The 17,384-nt window shown below is 50.7% G+C and overlaps 1 protein-coding gene across 2 annotated transcripts; it reads right to left on the reverse strand.

Moving 5' to 3' along the window:
- Positions 1-371: 371 nt before the first annotated feature.
- On the reverse strand, positions 372-9,569 carry Grhpr (glyoxylate and hydroxypyruvate reductase). Of its 2 annotated transcripts, none has more exons than XM_028770298.1 (9): positions 9,435-9,569; positions 7,945-8,075; positions 7,051-7,123; positions 6,463-6,579; positions 5,517-5,605; positions 4,524-4,628; positions 3,472-3,607; positions 1,956-2,086; positions 372-697 (listed from the first exon to the last, which is right to left on the reverse strand). In XM_028770298.1, exons 1-9 carry the CDS (start codon positions 9,515-9,517, stop codon positions 576-578), a joined length of 987 nt encoding a protein of 328 aa, XP_028626131.1. In that variant the 5' UTR covers positions 9,518-9,569; the 3' UTR covers positions 372-575. The 2 variants fall into 2 exon arrangements, with proteins under 2 accessions (XP_028626131.1, XP_028626130.1); XM_028770297.1 differs by lacking the exon at positions 9,435-9,569 and adding an exon at positions 9,027-9,162.
- Positions 9,570-17,384: the final 7,815 nt, after the last annotated feature.

Below are 17,384 nucleotides of genomic sequence, written 5' to 3' on the forward strand. Positions count from 1 at the left end.
TATGGCCTGGCCTTGGAGAGGAATGAAGGTGATTTAAAGGAGCACCTACCCGGAGCACGGAGGGAGCAGGGGGCAGACACGGACACAGACCAGAGCTGGGAATCCTGCCTTCACTACTGCTGACCAGTGCAGACTTGCTTCCTCCTTCCTTGCAGTTTTCTCCCCTTTGCAGTCTGCTCTTTCACTGTGGTCATGGTATTGGGTTCAGGCCCTATGTTTTTCTGGTTCTGCTTGTCCCCCCTCAGGGAGAGGAAAGGGAGGGAATTTGGTTGAGGGCAGTGTGGGAAGCAGAGCCAAGCAGATCCCAGATGCCCTGAGTCAGCAAACACAAGAGACGCTCTTTCTGTTAGTGCCCCAAGTCATAGGCCTAGTCACTGTGTCAGAAATTGTTTAATGTTAGAATTACAGGCTTTTGGCAAGTATGTGGCAAGCCCCCAAAGTGGCAAACCCATCTGCCCGTTCCCATGTCTCCTGAAAATGCAGTAGAGGAGGCATGCCCCAGGCTCTCGCCTCTGTCCAAAGTCCAACCTGGGTCTGTCCAGCAAGATGTCTCCAGCCCGTGAAACCCCATCCGGCTACAGCTTGAGTTCACTGGGCATCGGCTCTCCTCTTAGGCCAGCCAGCAAGTTGTTAGCCGCCAGCAAGGACATGGTGTTGCGAGTTTTGTAGGTGGCGCTGCCGATGTGGGGCAGGATCACTGAAGGGAGAAGGAAGCATTGATCCCAGGCTACCAGGACAAAGGCTCTGCCTCAGACTCCTACCAATGCACTCTCTGCCTGTGTCCTCCTACACTTAGGTAGGGTAGAGGCTCCATATGAACCCCGATTGGGGTTCAGAGGAGCAAATGCTGAGGCCCATTTGGGTCTCCCATCCCCATTCCTGCAAACAAAAGATTTGAACCCTTAAAAATATAGTAGACACAGGGAGTCACTTGTAGACAGTGAAACTATGCACCAGCTTAGGAGCCTAGCAGCTACCACACCCTGCACCCTTGAAAGTGATGGCTTCTGAAATCTAGAAGTAACTCCATGATGGAAGGCTGGGTAATACTGTAGGTGCCTCTGGTTCCATTGCAAAACAAATGTGGAAATTCCTTCCAAGGCTGTATGGGGACATGAAATGGGGATATGGCCAGTTTTCCTGGCTGTGGACAGTAGTCCTCATATCACAGCCAATGTTCTTGTAGGCTGGCCACGGCGACAGGGTCCGGAGGATTGCTAAAGGATGCAATAATGGGTGCCTTCACTAAGTTAGAGGCAGTAAGGACATGTCCAGAATGCCATGTCCAGAAAGACATCCAAACACTGATGCCTCTCAGGAGGCTGGAGACAAACAGAAAGGAAAGGCCAGCACTGAGGCCTGGGTCTCAAAATGTTCCCAGGGCACCAGCATCCTTGGGACCATTAAATACACAGTCTCGGGTTGCAGTCCAGACCTGCGGAAGCTCTTAGGGTAGGACCTGACAATCAGTGACTGTCCCTCCAGGAGACCATAAACAGAAGACTAGAGCAATTAATTGTACTTGCTGACAAAGTAGCAATAGGGCGTGCCCAGAAGCATCTAGGGCCCTTGAGGTTAAATGGATATGGTTAAAGGGATAAGCAAAATGCCTAAGGCTGAAGAGGGGTCCAGACTCAGAAGATGCCTGGAGGGCCTGATGGCTGGTGAGCCATGTGCTGGAAAACCTAAAGCTGTACTCTCCAGCCACAACCTGAGTGAGCTGTTGTTAGAAACTTCTGGTGGTGTCATTACTTTCCCATACACCTTTAACAAATCATTCACTTCTTGGATCTGTCTGGGAACAGAGACCCAGCTGAGCATTGCATTCCTGTTAAATAGCCCTCACTATTTATTCTACATAGTCCAGTCCCTGGCTGGGTTATCATTGCCTCAGCTAGCTCCATGGCCAGGCCTGCTCCACGGGGCAGCTGTCCTGCACTGGAAACAGTTCTTACCGCAGTTCTTGAGGGTCAGCAGGGGGTGGCTTGGAGGCAGTGGTTCTGGGGTGGTCACATCCAGTCCTGCTGCTGCAATCTGACCACTGGCTAATGCCTGGTATAGGTCTTCCTGGTTTACCACGTCTCCTCTGGGGGTGACAGTGATGATGGGGAAAAGGCTCAGACACTCCCTCCACCCAAGCCACCTTTTTAACTCACAATGCATTTTTCCATTCACCAAGCACCTGCACTGACTTCTAAGGCAGAAACAACTTAGAAAACTACAGGGAGTCTCCATAAAAATGCTTGTCTTGACCGGAGTCCTGCCACTTACCAGCTTGTGACAGAGCTAAAGATGTTTTATGGGGCCAGGAAAACCCTAACTTCCAGGAATTCTGGGGGAGGGGGGGTGGGATCGTAACACAGGCACTCTGCACACACACGGCCCAGGAGACTGCAGTTGTGATGGCTCTACCTGCTTCTGGTCTAGCTGGCCCCTAGACCGTGGCCACGAACCACAGAATACCATCACATATTTGGCCAAACAAGGGCAGAGAAACCTACCTGTATCCATGTGAGCCACCAGTGAAGTCAAGAACTGACTTTCTGGAAACCTCATATCGTGCACTCAGTAGTACTTGAGCAATGGACTAGCCACCATGCAGAGCCCTAAACAGCCTGAAGTGCATCCTGGTGCCCAGCACAGGGATGCTAGGGCGGCCATGGGCATGAGCCCTGCTCCACTTTTCAATCCCCCAGCCAGGTTACTCTTTGTGGCTAAATGTTAGTAACTTCAGGTAACGTTGAAAGTAGGCAGACACTTGTGGAGCACATGAACCCTTGAGGTGGTTTCACCTAATATTTCTCAAACCTGGTTTAAGGTTCAAAAGAGCTAGATATGGTGGCACACACCTACAATCCCAGCCCGTGGGAGGCTGAGGCAAAAAAAGTTTACAAGTTCAAGCCAGCCTTGACTTGAGTGAGGCTGTCTCAAAAGCAAGGAACCAACCAGGAAGCGTCCCAACCAGGAAGGATGGGGGAGGCAATGACTGGGGGGCATTGCTCCATCACAGAATCACTGTCCTGAAGTTACTCATAATAGTGAGTTTTAGGGTCTGTGTCCCCAAGCCCACACAGGTCCAAACCATCAATGAAGTTAGACCAGGCTCAGTAACATGGAAGATTGGCCTCTGAAGGACCCTACAAAGGCCTCACCCTCTGTAGCAGAGGGAAGCAGGCCTGCTGAGGGCCGCTGGTGACTTGCTCCCAGAATCACACTCCTGTGAGCCAAACCCTGAGCAAGGTTGGGCTACTTCAGGGAACCAGAGGGCTGGGCCCTGGCCGGACTGATCCTCCTCCCCCATTTCTCAAAGGGCTTTTCCCGCATTAGAGCTGTTGGCTTACAGAGGTTGATGTGTCATCCTGAGCGCCCTCCTCACCAACCAATAGGGACAGAAACTCCCGATCACTGCAGTAGGCACATCCCTCTCCAGGAGTGCTAGGGGACTCAGGGATGAGGACAACCCTCAGCTACCTGCTAATGTTGATGAAGATAGCTGTGTTCTTCATCTTCTGGAAGAAATCCTTGCTGCAGAGCCCCCTGGTAGCGGGTGTTAAGGAGCAGGACACTACAATGAAGTCTGACTCTGCGGCCAGCTGAGCAATTGGCACTGAGAGAGAAGAGAGCTTCATCAGAGGCTGAGCGCCAGTGAGGAACAGCAGAGACCAACGACATGGGGCAGCTCCCATCTCCCACAAAAGAAACTCCCAGGATTATAGGCATGGTTGCACACTCCGGTTACTCCAGGGCTCTGAAGACTGAGACAGGAAGGCTATCTTGACTTTGAGGCTAACCACTATCTCAAACAACAAAATTAGAGGGCTAGGGAGATGTCTCTGCCTGTAAAGTGACCAGTGCATGGGCAAGAAAACCTGAGTTTGAATTCCTAACACCCACCTAAAAATCTGGGCAAGACTATAATTCCAACCCGGGAGAGATGGAGACAGGTGGTACCCTGGAGCTCCCGGCCTGCCACGCTAGCCACCATAGCCACATCAGTGAGAGACATGTCTCAAAAACTATGATGGAGGGGCTGTAGAGGTGGCTCAGCAGCTAAAACTATCATGAGAGCCAGAGTTGGGCCCCAGTATCCATATAACAAGCCACACATCCTGAGTATGCCTGCAGTATTAACTCTGAGATGGGCAGAGACAGATCAGTTGCCAGGGCTTCCCACCTAGGTGAGAAAACTTCAGGTCTAGGATCCATGATGGAAGTCTGTGCCCCTGACTGGCCCTCCATGTCTCAAGCAGGTAAACTGAATAACACATAAGGATCACAGAAACTCCCAGACACCTCAAGATCCTGCATCCTGTCTGTAAATCACACACACACACACACACACACACACACACACACACAAGCTCCTACATTCTGCCTGTAAATTCTCTCTCTCTCTCTCTCTCTCTCTCTCTCTCTCTCTCTCTCTCTCTCTCTCACACACACACACACACACACACACACACACACACACACACACTACACAGCACAGATGGAATTCAGGAGAAGTCAGAGGTTTTTCTTACCAAACTCAGCCTGAAACTCTGCTGCTTCCTGAGGCTTGGGATGGCGCCCCGTGTAGAGAAATCTCTGGACACCAAATGGTTTCAGCCGTCGAGCAATAGCCTGACCTAGAGGCAAGGAATCCCTGGCTTGCTCCCACCTTCCAGAGGGCAAGTGCAGGTGACCCCTAGAGGTGGGTCCTTTTTCTGTCTTAGTGGGGCTTAGGCTGCCCCAGTGTGACTAGTCTCCAGCCAGGACACTGCCCTCTGGGATCTAGAGGCAGTGCCACACTCTGTAGGAGGACTGGCCTCACATGGCCCCAGTCATCTTGATGCTCACTTACTGACCTTCTCCAAGAACTGGATGTGGCATCTCTGAAGATGAGGGGTTCAAGAGATCCCCTCACTCCTGAGCCTTCTACTTCTGGGAATGCAGACCTACCTCATTTGACTTTTGGTGTCATTGCTAGCTGCCAACTTGCCCCACAAGACCTACCAGAGTTTTTCATGCATGCATACAGGAGTGGGCATTTGCGTTCTCAGACTTGAACACACCCCAGGTTATTGGACTCCAAGAAGCTGCAAGGATTTCTGGCTGTCCAGATAGGTCACCTTCAGTCCCCACCCCCAAGCTGCCTCTGTACAGGCAGGATGACAGCAGCCTAGCCTCTCCCCAGGCTTCTGAAAGGACAGCACTGAAGGAGAGGGGACTCTCAGCTGCAACTCCAGAGTGAGAAGTAGCCCGCCTTCCAGAACTGGGATCCAAGGTTGGTACAGGCTTTCCCACAGTAGCCGGATTCTCATGGCCAGCCCGGCATCTTATAGGCTTTGTGCTAATTAACAGAAGAACCCTGGCTCTCAACCGCTGCTCCTGCAAGCCCAAGTTCTAGGGAACTCTTGAGCTTGCCGTTTTATTCATTTAGCCACATGCACAGCCTCTCCAAAGGCCACCCATCGTGCAGGTCTTGAGGTCTCAACCAAGAGGGAAAAGCCAGGAACAGGCAGTGGGAGCCTCACCTATGCGGCCCAGCCCCACGATGCCGACAGTGCTCTGCGAGAGTCCATAGCCGCACATCCATAAGGGGCTCCAGGAGCTCCAGCCACCGCTGTGGGGAGAAGGGTGGTGAGCCGCCAGACCTCGGCAAGAGCTGAGGGACCACACGGGGCCCTCACCCGGAGCACTCCTGCCCTTTGAAGCTAATTCTACTTCCAGGTCATAGGGCAAAAGTGGCTGATAAATGAATGGCTCTTTTGAAGCCAATAGGGACACAGGAAGTGAGGCCACAGAGGAGCTGGGAAACCTAGATAGGGCGTAAGGGTGACCTGCCTGAGGTTGCACCACAAGGGAATTTGTAGCAAAGGCTGCAAACTTATACCTGGAGTTTCAGAACAGGTTCTAGAATCATGCAACACAAAAGCTGAGCGCCAGGGTGAACGCTGCGGCCCTGCGTAGGCCAGACTGGTTTCTCACCCAGAACCCTAGCACCTAATGGGAAAATGCTTTCTCTATTGTGCCCACAGTGTCCTCCACACGATGCCCCTAGGCATTATCGAGAAAGATCACTGTTCCTCTCGTTAAAGACCCATGCTAGTGTGGTGCGGGCAGCCTTGACTCTCATAGCTAGTCCTCTAGCTTGTTAACTTCAGCATCGTGTGTGTGCATGTGTGTTTGTGTGTGTGTCTGTGTCTGTGTGCCTGTGTGTGTGTGTCTGTGTGTGTGTGTGCAGCATTACACTCCCAGCTCCAGGATCCAGTGCTCCCAGGTCAGCAGAATTTGTTCTTCTCTTAGCCTCATCCCTCACGACGTCCCTTCCCATCCCCTTTAATGCAGCTCTGCCTGTGCTTTAATTATTTTAGCTGAGCCTGCTTTCCTACTCCAGAGACAAAGCCTATCTGGACCGGGGCTGCCAAGCACTCGGGCCTCACTGCTGAGCTCACCTGACTTTTCCAGGCATCCACTTACTTCTTTACTTCCTCTATGGCCTCTGGCAACCGGCGGCAGGTGGTGAGTAGGAGGGAGACAGCGAGTTCTGCAGTGGCATCTGTCAGGACACCTGGCGTGTAGCCCACCCGGATCCCACTAGGAAGCAAACATCTGGTTGTAACATTGGCCTCAAGCCCCTTCACTGGTGTCTCCCAGTGGGTCATTTCCATGACACTCCACCAGAAAGCTCAGAACTGTAAATGGTCCTCAATCCCATCACATCCTGCTCTGGGGAGTTTATGAAAATTGAAGACGAGGGCTCATGGTTTGGAGCAAGTAACTACCTAATCGTCCTGAATTTCTTCATTTCTTCAAAGGAAATAATAACACTGGCCTTCTCTTCTTCCAGGATATCACAGAGATCAGAAAGGATAGCAACCAAGACAGGGTACGGTCACAGGTCACTATGGCTTCTAATCTTCTGGGTTTAAGTGCACGTATGGATACTAAGCACCTGCCACCTGGCACTCTCCCAGGGTCACATGACACCAGGCAGGCAGAGAGCTCCTCTTGCCCGCTCCGCTTCAGCCTCCCCCCAGGCCTGTCCAGAGGCCCAGCTGTACTCACCGCTTCTTGATTTCATCCAAAGCCAAGTGGTCAACCCCCACAGACAGGGTGCTAACGACCCTGAGGTTGGCTCCTGTTGTGCAGAAAACATGTGTCTGTCCTTGTGGAATTCAAAGCCACGCGCTGGGCGGGTCCCAGGAATACCTCCTTGTCATTTCTTAGATGAAGGGAAGAAGCTGCTATCTCTGTCCCCAGTATTAAGGGATCGACCTCTGCCACCCACAGCAGGCGCTCAGGGGCTGTCTTGTCCCAGTCACGGAACAGTCTTCAGGTCTTTTCAGGGCCCTTACTCTCACCCACCAGTGGCCTTGGGTCCCCTTTATCCACCCCAAAGGCCTCTCCCCACAGACACTGCGGGACACTCTGGAAGTGCTGGGGTGTGACCTCACACACTCTCCTCCACTAAGGTCAAGCAAGGCCAGGGTGAGACTGTTTCTGCACCGAATCTGGCAGCCTTGGGTCCGAAGTGCTCCTTAAACTGCCACAGTCCAACTCACAGGATGATGCTCACCACCCAGGAATGAGACCTAGGACCACAGCTGCCCGAACACTCAATGCCTACCTATCAGTGCTAGGCACAGACAGTGCTGGGCCCTGTGCCCTGCAGCCCACAGGCCCAGAGAGACCTCAAGGTCACAAAGCAAGGCTATGGCACAGCAGAGAGCCCAGGATACCCTCCTCCACCCCACTACCCCCAACCCCCACTCAGGCCACGCATGGTCTTTGCCCTCTTGGAGCTTCCCAGGAACTTAAAAGCCAGATCGGGGACAAGTGCCAAGAAACAGGGAAAATACTACAGACCAGCTCAAAGGCCAGCTGCAGTAAGCTGGTGTGCTCACCCAGCAAGACCCCCCCCCAACCTCAGAACTTTGCTCAGGCAGGCTCAGCACATACCTGCAGCATCCAGAAGTTTCTTGTCCACTCGGTCAGTGAGGCGGCAGAGCAAGCCATGGGCTCCCACCACACCTTGCTCCAGATCCTTTCTGGGGATGGGATCATCTGAATTCCACTCTTCCACCTCACAGCTGAAGGAAAGGAAAGCCACTCAGAGGATGCAGAGAGCCTCCTAGCAGAGCTGGCAAACACGACCTTCCACTTGCCATGGCCCCAGCCTAGCCAGAGTTAAGGTCACGTGTGGGGAGCCTCAGAACTGTCTGGACTGTAGCTGGAGGAGGGGATGAAGGGCTGCCAATGTGGAGAAAGCTGACAAGAGCTGAAGGCTCTCCTGGCCATGGGAGCACCTGAGTGTGCTTCCTTAGCAGCCTAAAGTTTGAGGTGTTCCCCAAACCCTTCCATTGAATTCAGAGCAGTCCTGGTCTGTGTACACAGGAGACACTGGACAGTGGCTGGCAGGTCCCCAGGTCAATTTGTCTCAGCTCCTCAGCACCAAAAGTACCAACAAAACAAGTCCTTAGGAAAAACTATACTGCGCTAGAAAAATTTCAAAACAAATCACATTCCCCAAACATCAGAATTTAACTCCAACACTCAAAAGGCAGTGGCAGACAAATCTCTATAAGTTCGAAGGCAGCCTGGTCTACAAAGCGAGCTCCAAGACAGGCAGGGGTGCTACACAGAGAAATCTTGTCTTGAAAAACAGAAAGCAAACAAACAAAAATTGACTGCTGAGTGCTCTTACCTCCTCCCAAACTAGCATGGTAACACAAAGCTGTCAAGACAAAGTGACTACCCTGCAGTGGGACAGGACTGAGTATAAGGGCCAGATCTGCCACCTGGAGCTGAGTGACCCCTGGGCAAGGTACAAGCACATCTGGCCTGTGTTTTCAAGTCAGTGATGCAGAAATTCTAAAGCTGACTTCACAGTGTTGGAAGGACTGAAAGTCTGTGTTCTTAGCTCCTGGCAAGGCTGCCCACCAGACAAGGTTCAGTAAGAAGAAAACAGTCATCAAACGTCCCCATCGAGTATCCAAGGAGGCAAGCCAATAACTGTCATAGTCCCTGACTTGCCAGCTAACCTCGGAGTGTAAGATTCACGGCCTGGACCTTGCCCCGTAGCCAATCTCACTTCACTGAAACCCGGAGACCAAAAGCCTGGAGCCCGGAGCAAGCCACCACCTGGAGAACTTTCTCTAACATGGCCCCAGACTCTAAGCCAGCCCCTTGGGGACACAGCTGGCAACTCCTGAGCAAAGCCGCCAAGCGCCAGTGCCACCCTCTCGGGTGGCTCCATTTCGCCTGCCTGCCAGACACTCGGCTCTTGAGAGGTGGTGGCCCTCCAGCCCTGGGACAGCTCCGGAAGCCCCAGCGGCGTGTCTGGAGACAGACGATCCACCGTGGCCGGGTGCAGGGGTGTCTGAGGTTGGGTGGACCGGACAGCGTGCCATGGGCTCAGCTGCAGTCCCCGTACCGACGCGGGCGCTTACTCTGCGGCCTGTGCGAGCGCAGCCCTGCCCTCGGCCGGCAACGGGCCAGTGACGAACACCTTCATGAGTCGCGCCAGTTTCATAAGACCCGCAGCAGCAAACACGAACCAGGCTGGCCTTGCAGAAGGCGACGGAAGTGTGGACAGGGCCGGCGTTAGGGGCGGGGCCGGCGCTGGGGGCGGGGCTGAGTCCTGGCCCTCATCCATCCAGTGTGGCTGTGTCTGTGGCTCTGCAGACTGAGTGTCTAGGAAAGCGGCCCTGTGTTTGTATAGGTTGAGTGTAGGACTTCGAGAGCCTTCTTGGGTGTATGTGCTTTCAAGAGTGACATGGCTTCGAGATTGTCAAGCATCCCTTGGAACTTGGAGCGAGGGATATACTGAAGAGGGACCTGTGTGAGCGACTGTGAACAGGTCCCTGTGTGAGCAGCTTTGAACAGGTCTCTCTGACTATGCTGTCGGAATGAGGAAAGGAGAAAGCCCCGATAGTCCTGTGAGGCCTATCTTAGCCAAACTATCCCAGAAAGAGGCTTCTGGTTAAACACTCGGAATTCTAAGCCAAGCCTGACCTGCATGGCAGCTCCTGAGCAAAGCCCCCAAACGCCAGCACCACCCTCTCGGGTGGCTTTACTTCGCCTGCCAGCCATCCGACTCTGGGTGGCTGAGGGAGAGGGTCTGCACCCAGACATTATAGCTTTAATACTTAGGATGGTTCCCTACACGGACTTTAAAATTGTGATATTTTAACCCATCTCTGGCCACCCAGGCAGGTGACTGTCTGGAAGCAGTTCCTGAGCAAGACAGGGACCAGGCATGTTGGGTCATGGGGTAGATCCAGGGTTTGCAGGTAGATGGGACTGAGTCTGGATCTTGGCTCTAACCCTTTCGAGTTGTTTGACCCTGAGATGACTTCCGAGCCCTAATCTGCATTCCCACCCCTTTTTCTTCAGGCACATCATGAGGATAACACTTTCATTGAAGGTTGTTTGCATTACTGAAGCAGGGTGCTTAGCCCGAGGGTGGCAGACCTCAAGTGTAGCTGCCTGGGGCTAAATGCCCTCTCCACCACCGAGCACAATTATTAAACTTTGTGTGCCTCGATTTCCTCATCTGTAAGATGGGGATTGTAGTAATGCTTGCCTCTTGGCTTGTTGAGAGACGAAGTGTGTTCTGTGCTTCTAATAGAGACTGAGCCAGGCATGGTGACTGTGCTATAATCCAGCATTCAGGAGGTAGAGGCAAGATTGCAAGTTCAAGGCCAGCCCAGACTTCACGGCAAGTGATGCAGATCCTGAAAGCAGTTTAGGACTAGTTTGGGGCCCCAGGCCTGTCCTTCAGCTCTGCAGCCTCGTTTTAGTTTGTGGGCTACTCAATGCCTTGCTCTCCGGTCTGGAAGGGCCCCAAGGTAACACAGTGAACTCTTCACTGATCTTATAAAGACCCATGAAGACTCCAGTACATAACACATACAATGCTGACAGGTGTCAATGGGGCCATTTGGGGGTATTTATTTATTTATTTATTTGAAGCACGTATTCCCCGCCCGCCTCCAACCCACTAAATAGCAGAAGATGGCCTTGAACTTGCCAGAGTGCCATGTACCTAACATCCCTTCCTGTTCCTGTCTGGGTCCATGCCGATGCTTTGCACTACCCTCCTTGTCCTAAGTCATACACTAGTGTCTCCCCATTGACCCTTATGTATGTTGCTAGGTCACTGCAGGGAAAGGAAAGGTCCTGAAATTTGTTAAACATTGACACAAGGAAGTGGTTTTGTGCCCCTAGGCTAGGCCTGCTGGGCTGTGCTCAGCTCTCTCCACATACCAGGACAGGCAAGGACACTGGGTACTGGACAAGCATGTTGACAAGGGGTCATGAGTCCCTCCCTCAAGGCAACGCATTAACTGACATTCAGTAGGTACTATAGGTTGGAAAGAACAAAAGCAGAACACAGAGCCAGCCAAAGGGCCTACAGCTTGCCCTCCACTTCAGAGGCTAAAGCCAAAGAGCGTCGGACATTGATGATGCTTATGGAGCCCTTAGTCAGCTCAGGAGACCGTGCCAAACACTCTTCCTAGGAACTCCCTAGTAGCTGTGTTTCCACAATCTACAGACCAGAAGCTGAGGACAAGACTGGGAGATTTAAAGTCACTCAGCCACAAGGAGGCAGCCCTTGGATTCAAGCCCCCACCTTGCCAATACTTCTCACTCTTTACCACCCAGAGAGTGTTGTACAGGGCGTCAGGGAAAAGTAGCCTTTGGCACTGGCTTAGGAGAACTCCAGGAGGGGCAGCATTGTGAATGGAATCCAGAGGTGGGCACCAGGAGAGGATGAGGGGTGACAGGTGCCTGGGTGTGTGGACTGGCAGAGAGGGCCCTGAAGCTCTGTGTGTGGGTGGGTTGAAACTGGAAAGTCCCAGGTCCTGGGTTCAGAGGCAGGAGCCTGGGGACACATGGCCACAGAGGAGATGTTCCACCACTCCAGCAGGGGGAGGAAACTTAAATTCAAAATAACAGCACGAAAAGCTTAACAGCTACCGCCATCAGCCAGTAGCGGGAGTGAGTTATCAGGCACCAGTAAATGTGTCAAATGGTATCAGGAACACAGGACACGTGAGCTTCTCAACCACGTTAGGTGGCACCCCCTCACCTGAGATTAAGAAAGACCCCAAGACTGAAATGTGGCCGGCATACTGACTAGCCAACCTAGTTACTCACTATGAGCCTCATCCGGGAAATTGCCACAGCGGAAGACTCTGTCTCTGGACATCAGTCTGAACACAATTTCTCTTGTTCACGATACCCAAGCTGCCTCAAAATGGCTTTCAAAATGGTCTGCCACCCAGACTTTCATTTTACATCCTGATAGCTGAAGTACCTAAACTTTTTCCGGCATCTCAGCTGTTTGCCTCCAGGTGCAAGCCAGCCAGTATGGCCTCTGCAGCCACTTCAACCCTTTCCTAGCCACCTGTAACCTGCCTAGACAATTTTGTGTCATGTGATGTGTTAATATTAGAAAGACCAGGCCACTGGGTGTGGTGTCAGATGTTTGGAATCCCAACTCAGAAGGCTGAGACAGAACTGTCATGAGTTTGAGGCCAGCCTGAGCTTCAGGGTGAGTTCGTGGCCAGCCTGAGACATAAGGTGGGACCCTGCCTCAAGAAATAAAAAAAAGAAAGATTAGAATAAAAGATTTATGATCACCAGTGGCCATCTATCCAGCAAAATTGGGGATAATTGGCAACACGAAGTCAATAAGACTGACACAGCTTGTAAATTTGTTGTTACTCAGTAAATTCTGACTGTAGAAAGATCTTACTCTACGTTTCTGCTCTAACATCCTGGAAATGCTCCATGTGGACCATGCTATGTCTATGGTTCAACATGGAACCTTTCCCAAACGGCTAACAAGTTACTCAGCGGCATCAAAGGTTGTGTAAACACAAAAGGAATGTCTAAGATTCAGGTGAGCCATGGTGCAGGGGCACGGAGAAGCCAGCGTCTCTCCACACTCTCCGTCAATCTCATACCTGTGGTCTCTTCTCAGAGGCGGGCACTATTGCTAGTTTCTTCTACAGTTTTGTTTTTTTTTTTGAAGTGTTTATACCAGGCAGTGGTGGCACATGCATTTAACCTCTGTTAGTTTAAGGCCAGCCTGTTCTACAGAGTGAGTTATAGGATAGCCAGGACTACACAGAGAAACCACCAACACCACCAAAAATCAATGGAAGAGGGTCAGAGACCCAGTGCTCCTGACCTCTGAGCCATCTCTCCAGCCCCCACAATACAGCTTTTGTTGTTGTTCTTTGTTTTTTTTTTCTTTTTCTTTGTTTTACAAGGCAGGGTCTCCCTGTGTAGCCCTGGTTGTCCTGGAACTCACTCTGTAGACCTGGCTATCCTTGAACTCACAGAGATCCAGATGCCTCTGCCTCCTAAGAGCTGGGATTTAAGGTGTGCTCCGCCCCCAAGACTGTCCCTCCCACCCCCAAACTTGAGTTTAGTTTTTTAAAAACAAATCTTATGCTTTCTTACTCTGGAACTTTTGTGAGTTATTTTTGTTGTTTTTGTTGTTGTCATTTTCTGAGACAGCACTGGCTATGTAACTCTGGTTGGTGTAGAACTGTATGGACCAGGCAAGCCTCGAACTCACAGACTTTTCTCTGCTTCCCCATCAACTTTTATGGCTCTTAGAGTTGATAGTTAGATAGATAACAATTGTTTAACATTTATTATGAAATAATGCTAATTTAAAAATTAGCATTAATTTTTTCTGTCTAATTTAAAAATTTGGGGATGGAGATGTTACTAGACAGGTAGAATGCTTGCCTCTTCACAAAGCCCAGATATAATCCCCAGCATCTTATAAACCAGGTGTGGTGGTGCTTGCCTGCAGTTTCAGCACCGTGGAGATGGAGCCTGGAGGAAGTTTAAGGTCATTTTTAGTGACAAAGTAAATCAGACACCAGCCTAGGCTACCTGATACCCTGTCTCTAAATAAACATATAATGAAAGTTGACCACCTTTAAACATTGAACTCATGTCTCCTGGGATCTGTTTCTAATCTTTAGATTGTCTTCTGCAAAGCTCTCAGTTTGTCATAGGTGTTGATACCACACCAGGTAAATTATTGTACACTTGTAGAATATTGAAAATATCAAGATTACTTATTTAGTAACCTGTCCTCTGTACACTAAATTCCTGTCTGCTTGTGTTCCCTGTTTGTTGGCCCTGACTTTACTCATCTGTCTGCTTAGCCCACTAGCATTCTTTAGCCATAAAATACATTTTATTGAGAGTAGAGTTTTGCTATTTAGCCTAGGCTCATCCAACGGCCTCACCCTTTGAGATATTAGAATTACAAGCATGCACTATCATATCCAGCTTAAAATTCATTTTAATCTCAAGTACAGCAAGTCCCTATGGAAGAAATGTTAGACAGGAACACCCTCTCCCTTCACAGTAATCCCTGGTGTTTGTTTGTTTGTTTCAGAAGCAGCCTTCTGTGGGAAGCCATATTGAATTGAAAGCCCCTTCTCGGTACCCACAGACCTCTAAGGTGCCTATGAGATTCTTTTTTTTTTTTTTTGAGACAGGGTTTCTCTGTGTAGCCCTGGCTGTCCTGGAACTCACTCTGTAGACCAGGCTGGCCTCGAACTCAGAAATCCACCTGCCTCTGCCTCCCAAGTGCTGGGATTAAAGGCGTGCGCCACCACCGCCCGGCTGCCTATGAGATTCTTGAGTTCAAAACCCTTCTCTTCGTCACCCTCTTTGGCAAGCAAAATAATATCAAGCTTGCAGAAAGGACCGGGTTTGTCGGTGATAGAAGGACAAAGGTTCAGACCGAAGCAACATCCATCCGGGCCTGGTCATTGCCCAGCCAACGTTGAGGTTGGACGACGAAGAGGAGTGGCAGGTAGAAATCGCTGAGGCAGAGGTTAGCAGTCAGTCTTCCAGGGCCTGGTGGGGTTCCTCACGGAGTTTTAAAGTCAGAGGCACGGGTAGGCGGCTGTTAGCTGTGGCAGGAGGAGCCATCTTGAAGCCAGAGGCTGGAGAACAGGGACGGACGTGATAGGTCCATGGGGTATGAGTGGGAAGGTGGGATTCCAGGGTGGCCACGGGGATGGAAGCCCGCACACCCCCTCACTAGCAAGCCTAGCCTATCACATCACCTTTTAAAAGGTGCAGCTTCAGAACCCCTCTGGTCGACTGTGAGGAAGTGACCCTCGGTGTGGAGGGAAGAGCCTCTGGGACGGTCCTGCTGGGGCTTCTACTGCTGGGAGCCTAGGTCCTCTAGTCACAAAGAGTATAGTGTGTTGACAGTGAGCTCTTTCTGGGAGAACAAGCCTGGCCAATGCCAGGCTCAGATGCGAGACCTGAGATTCTAGTGGACCCAGGCTCCTGACTGTGGAGTTGAGAGGCAGACGAGAAGTCTGTCATTCTAGCGATGCCACCACAGGATTTAAAGATAACGTCGTGGTTGTGGTGGTGGTGGTGGTGTGTGTGTGCGGAGGTGGGGCGTGCGGGGTGTTGCTCTGTGAAAGCTTTGTGCCATTGCTGAGGCACCATGAGAAGTTTCGGCTCAAAGGATTGGGGCCTCAGACCGGCAAAGCTCTTCTGTCTAATTGGGGGAAATCACTGGGATCTCTTTGTGGGCAGTAAGTGCCAGGCTGGACCAGGCTGCGCAGGACCAGGTGACACAGTGGGACTGGCTTACACCGCACCCTGCTGGCCAGGGGACGAAATACATACATGGCATGTCCCTAGCCTTGTTGGGCTCTGCCGCCTCCTGGTGTCACTGTTGTGACACATGCCCCTGCAACCCCTCCGCATACGAGCAGACTCTGGGTCTCTCTGACTTTTGTTGGAGGGATTTGAACCCAGATCCTGCTCGGTCCTTGGAGACTTTTTTCTGATCACCCAGCTCTGTTAGATCCTTGGACTATCTATCATCTTTACCCTCCACTTCTGGAATCTGGAGGCTTGCAGGCTTATACTAACCCAAAAGCCCTCCCATCCTTCCAGCAGCTGCCCCAGAGTCCTGTGTCACTCTTCCCCACTGTCCTCAGACCTGTCCAGCATTTCTCCCATTGCAAGACCCCAAAGCTGTCCCTGTCACCTGGCTTTCTTCCTGCACTTGTCCAGCACACACTCAGGCATAGAGCAGCAGAGCTGAGGCCTTTTGCCTAGAGACACCTGGAGACCTAGCACCCAAAGGCTCGTCTTTCCCAGCTTTTCCCAGTATGGCCTGCTTTCCCAGCCAGAGGAGGGGATGCAGGAGGAGACAACTCGAAGATGCATTTCAATACTAGGCATGTACAGGTACTTAATAAATATAAATAAGTTTATATTTATTAAGAGGGCAAATCTCAGATTTATATATCCCCCAACTGTTTATTCAATACATGGTTAACAACAGGATATAATATCCTAATGTATCCTAATGTGCTGTTTGAGTTAACATTTATTGTCTGCGTGAAAGTCGTTCATGCATACTGCGGAGGTTTGAATGAGAATGGCCCCATAGCCTCATAGATTTGAATGCTAGGTCCCCAGTTGATGAACTGTTTAGATTAGGAGGTGTGGCCTTGTTGGGAGAGGTGTGTCATTGGGTGTGGGCTTTGAGGTTTCAGCATCCCATGCTAGCCCCAGCCTCTCTGTCTCTGTTCTCCCCCCCACACACACACACCACCTGCAACTTGCAGATTATATGTGAGCTCTCAGCTTCTTCTCTGACATCATGCCTGCCTGCTGACATGGTCCCTACCACGATGATAATGGACTAACCCTCAGAAAGTATAAGCAAGCCCCTGATAAAATATGTCTTCTCTTATAAATTTGCCTTGGTCATGGTGTCTCTTAGCAATAGAACAGTGACTAAGACAGACAGCTAGTTGTTTGTTCAACAAATGGCTAACAAAATTAACATTATGCCAACATGCCACTACAGTTAACATTAACCACCTGCATGAATATCTCTTATACACACTTTGGCAGAGAGAGCCAATTTCTTTCAGGTGCCATTCACGTCAGATTCTGTATCAAAACTAGCTTTATTTGAAGTGGAACTTAAAAAGAGTTTTTGTTGCTATGGTAGTGGTGGCTTTTGTTTTTTTTATGAGAGGGTTTCATGTAACCTGGACAGATTTCAAAATTACTATTCAGCCAAAGATGGCCTTGAACTCCTGATTCCCCTGCCTTTGCCCACCCTGTAGTTGAATTACAGGCCTGTACAACTGTATCTGGCTTGCTTTTCTTTTTATGTGTTTTATTTTTGAGGCAGGTTCTATTTTTTCTGGCTCAGGCTGACCTCAAAAATCTTGATCTTTCCTACATCATCTCCATGAGAGCTGAGATCATAGGTAGGGACCACCATGCACAGCAAGATTTAAGATTATGCCTAAATGTTTTCTTCTTCTTCTTCTTCTTCTTCTTCTTCTTCTTCTTCTTCTTCTTCT

This window comes from Grammomys surdaster, unplaced genomic scaffold (assembly GCF_004785775.1).
Source record: "Grammomys surdaster isolate TR1022 unplaced genomic scaffold, NIH_TR_1.0 199, whole genome shotgun sequence".
NCBI classification, from domain to species: domain Eukaryota; kingdom Metazoa; phylum Chordata; class Mammalia; order Rodentia; family Muridae; genus Grammomys; species Grammomys surdaster.

Excerpts from the sequence above, each read along its gene's own strand:
- Grhpr (XM_028770298.1), bottom strand. The coding sequence starts at position 9,517 with ATGAAACTGGCGCGACTCATGAAGGTGTTCGTCACTGGCCCGTTGCCG. Across the intron at positions 6,580-7,050 it reads TTGGATGAAATCAAGAAGCG|TGGGATCCGGGTGGGCTACA; the intron begins GTGAGTACAGCT and ends TTTGCTTCCTAG. Across the intron at positions 4,629-5,516 it reads CGTGGGGCTGGGCCGCATAG|GTCAGGCTATTGCTCGACGG; the intron begins GTGAGGCTCCCA and ends CCTTGCCTCTAG.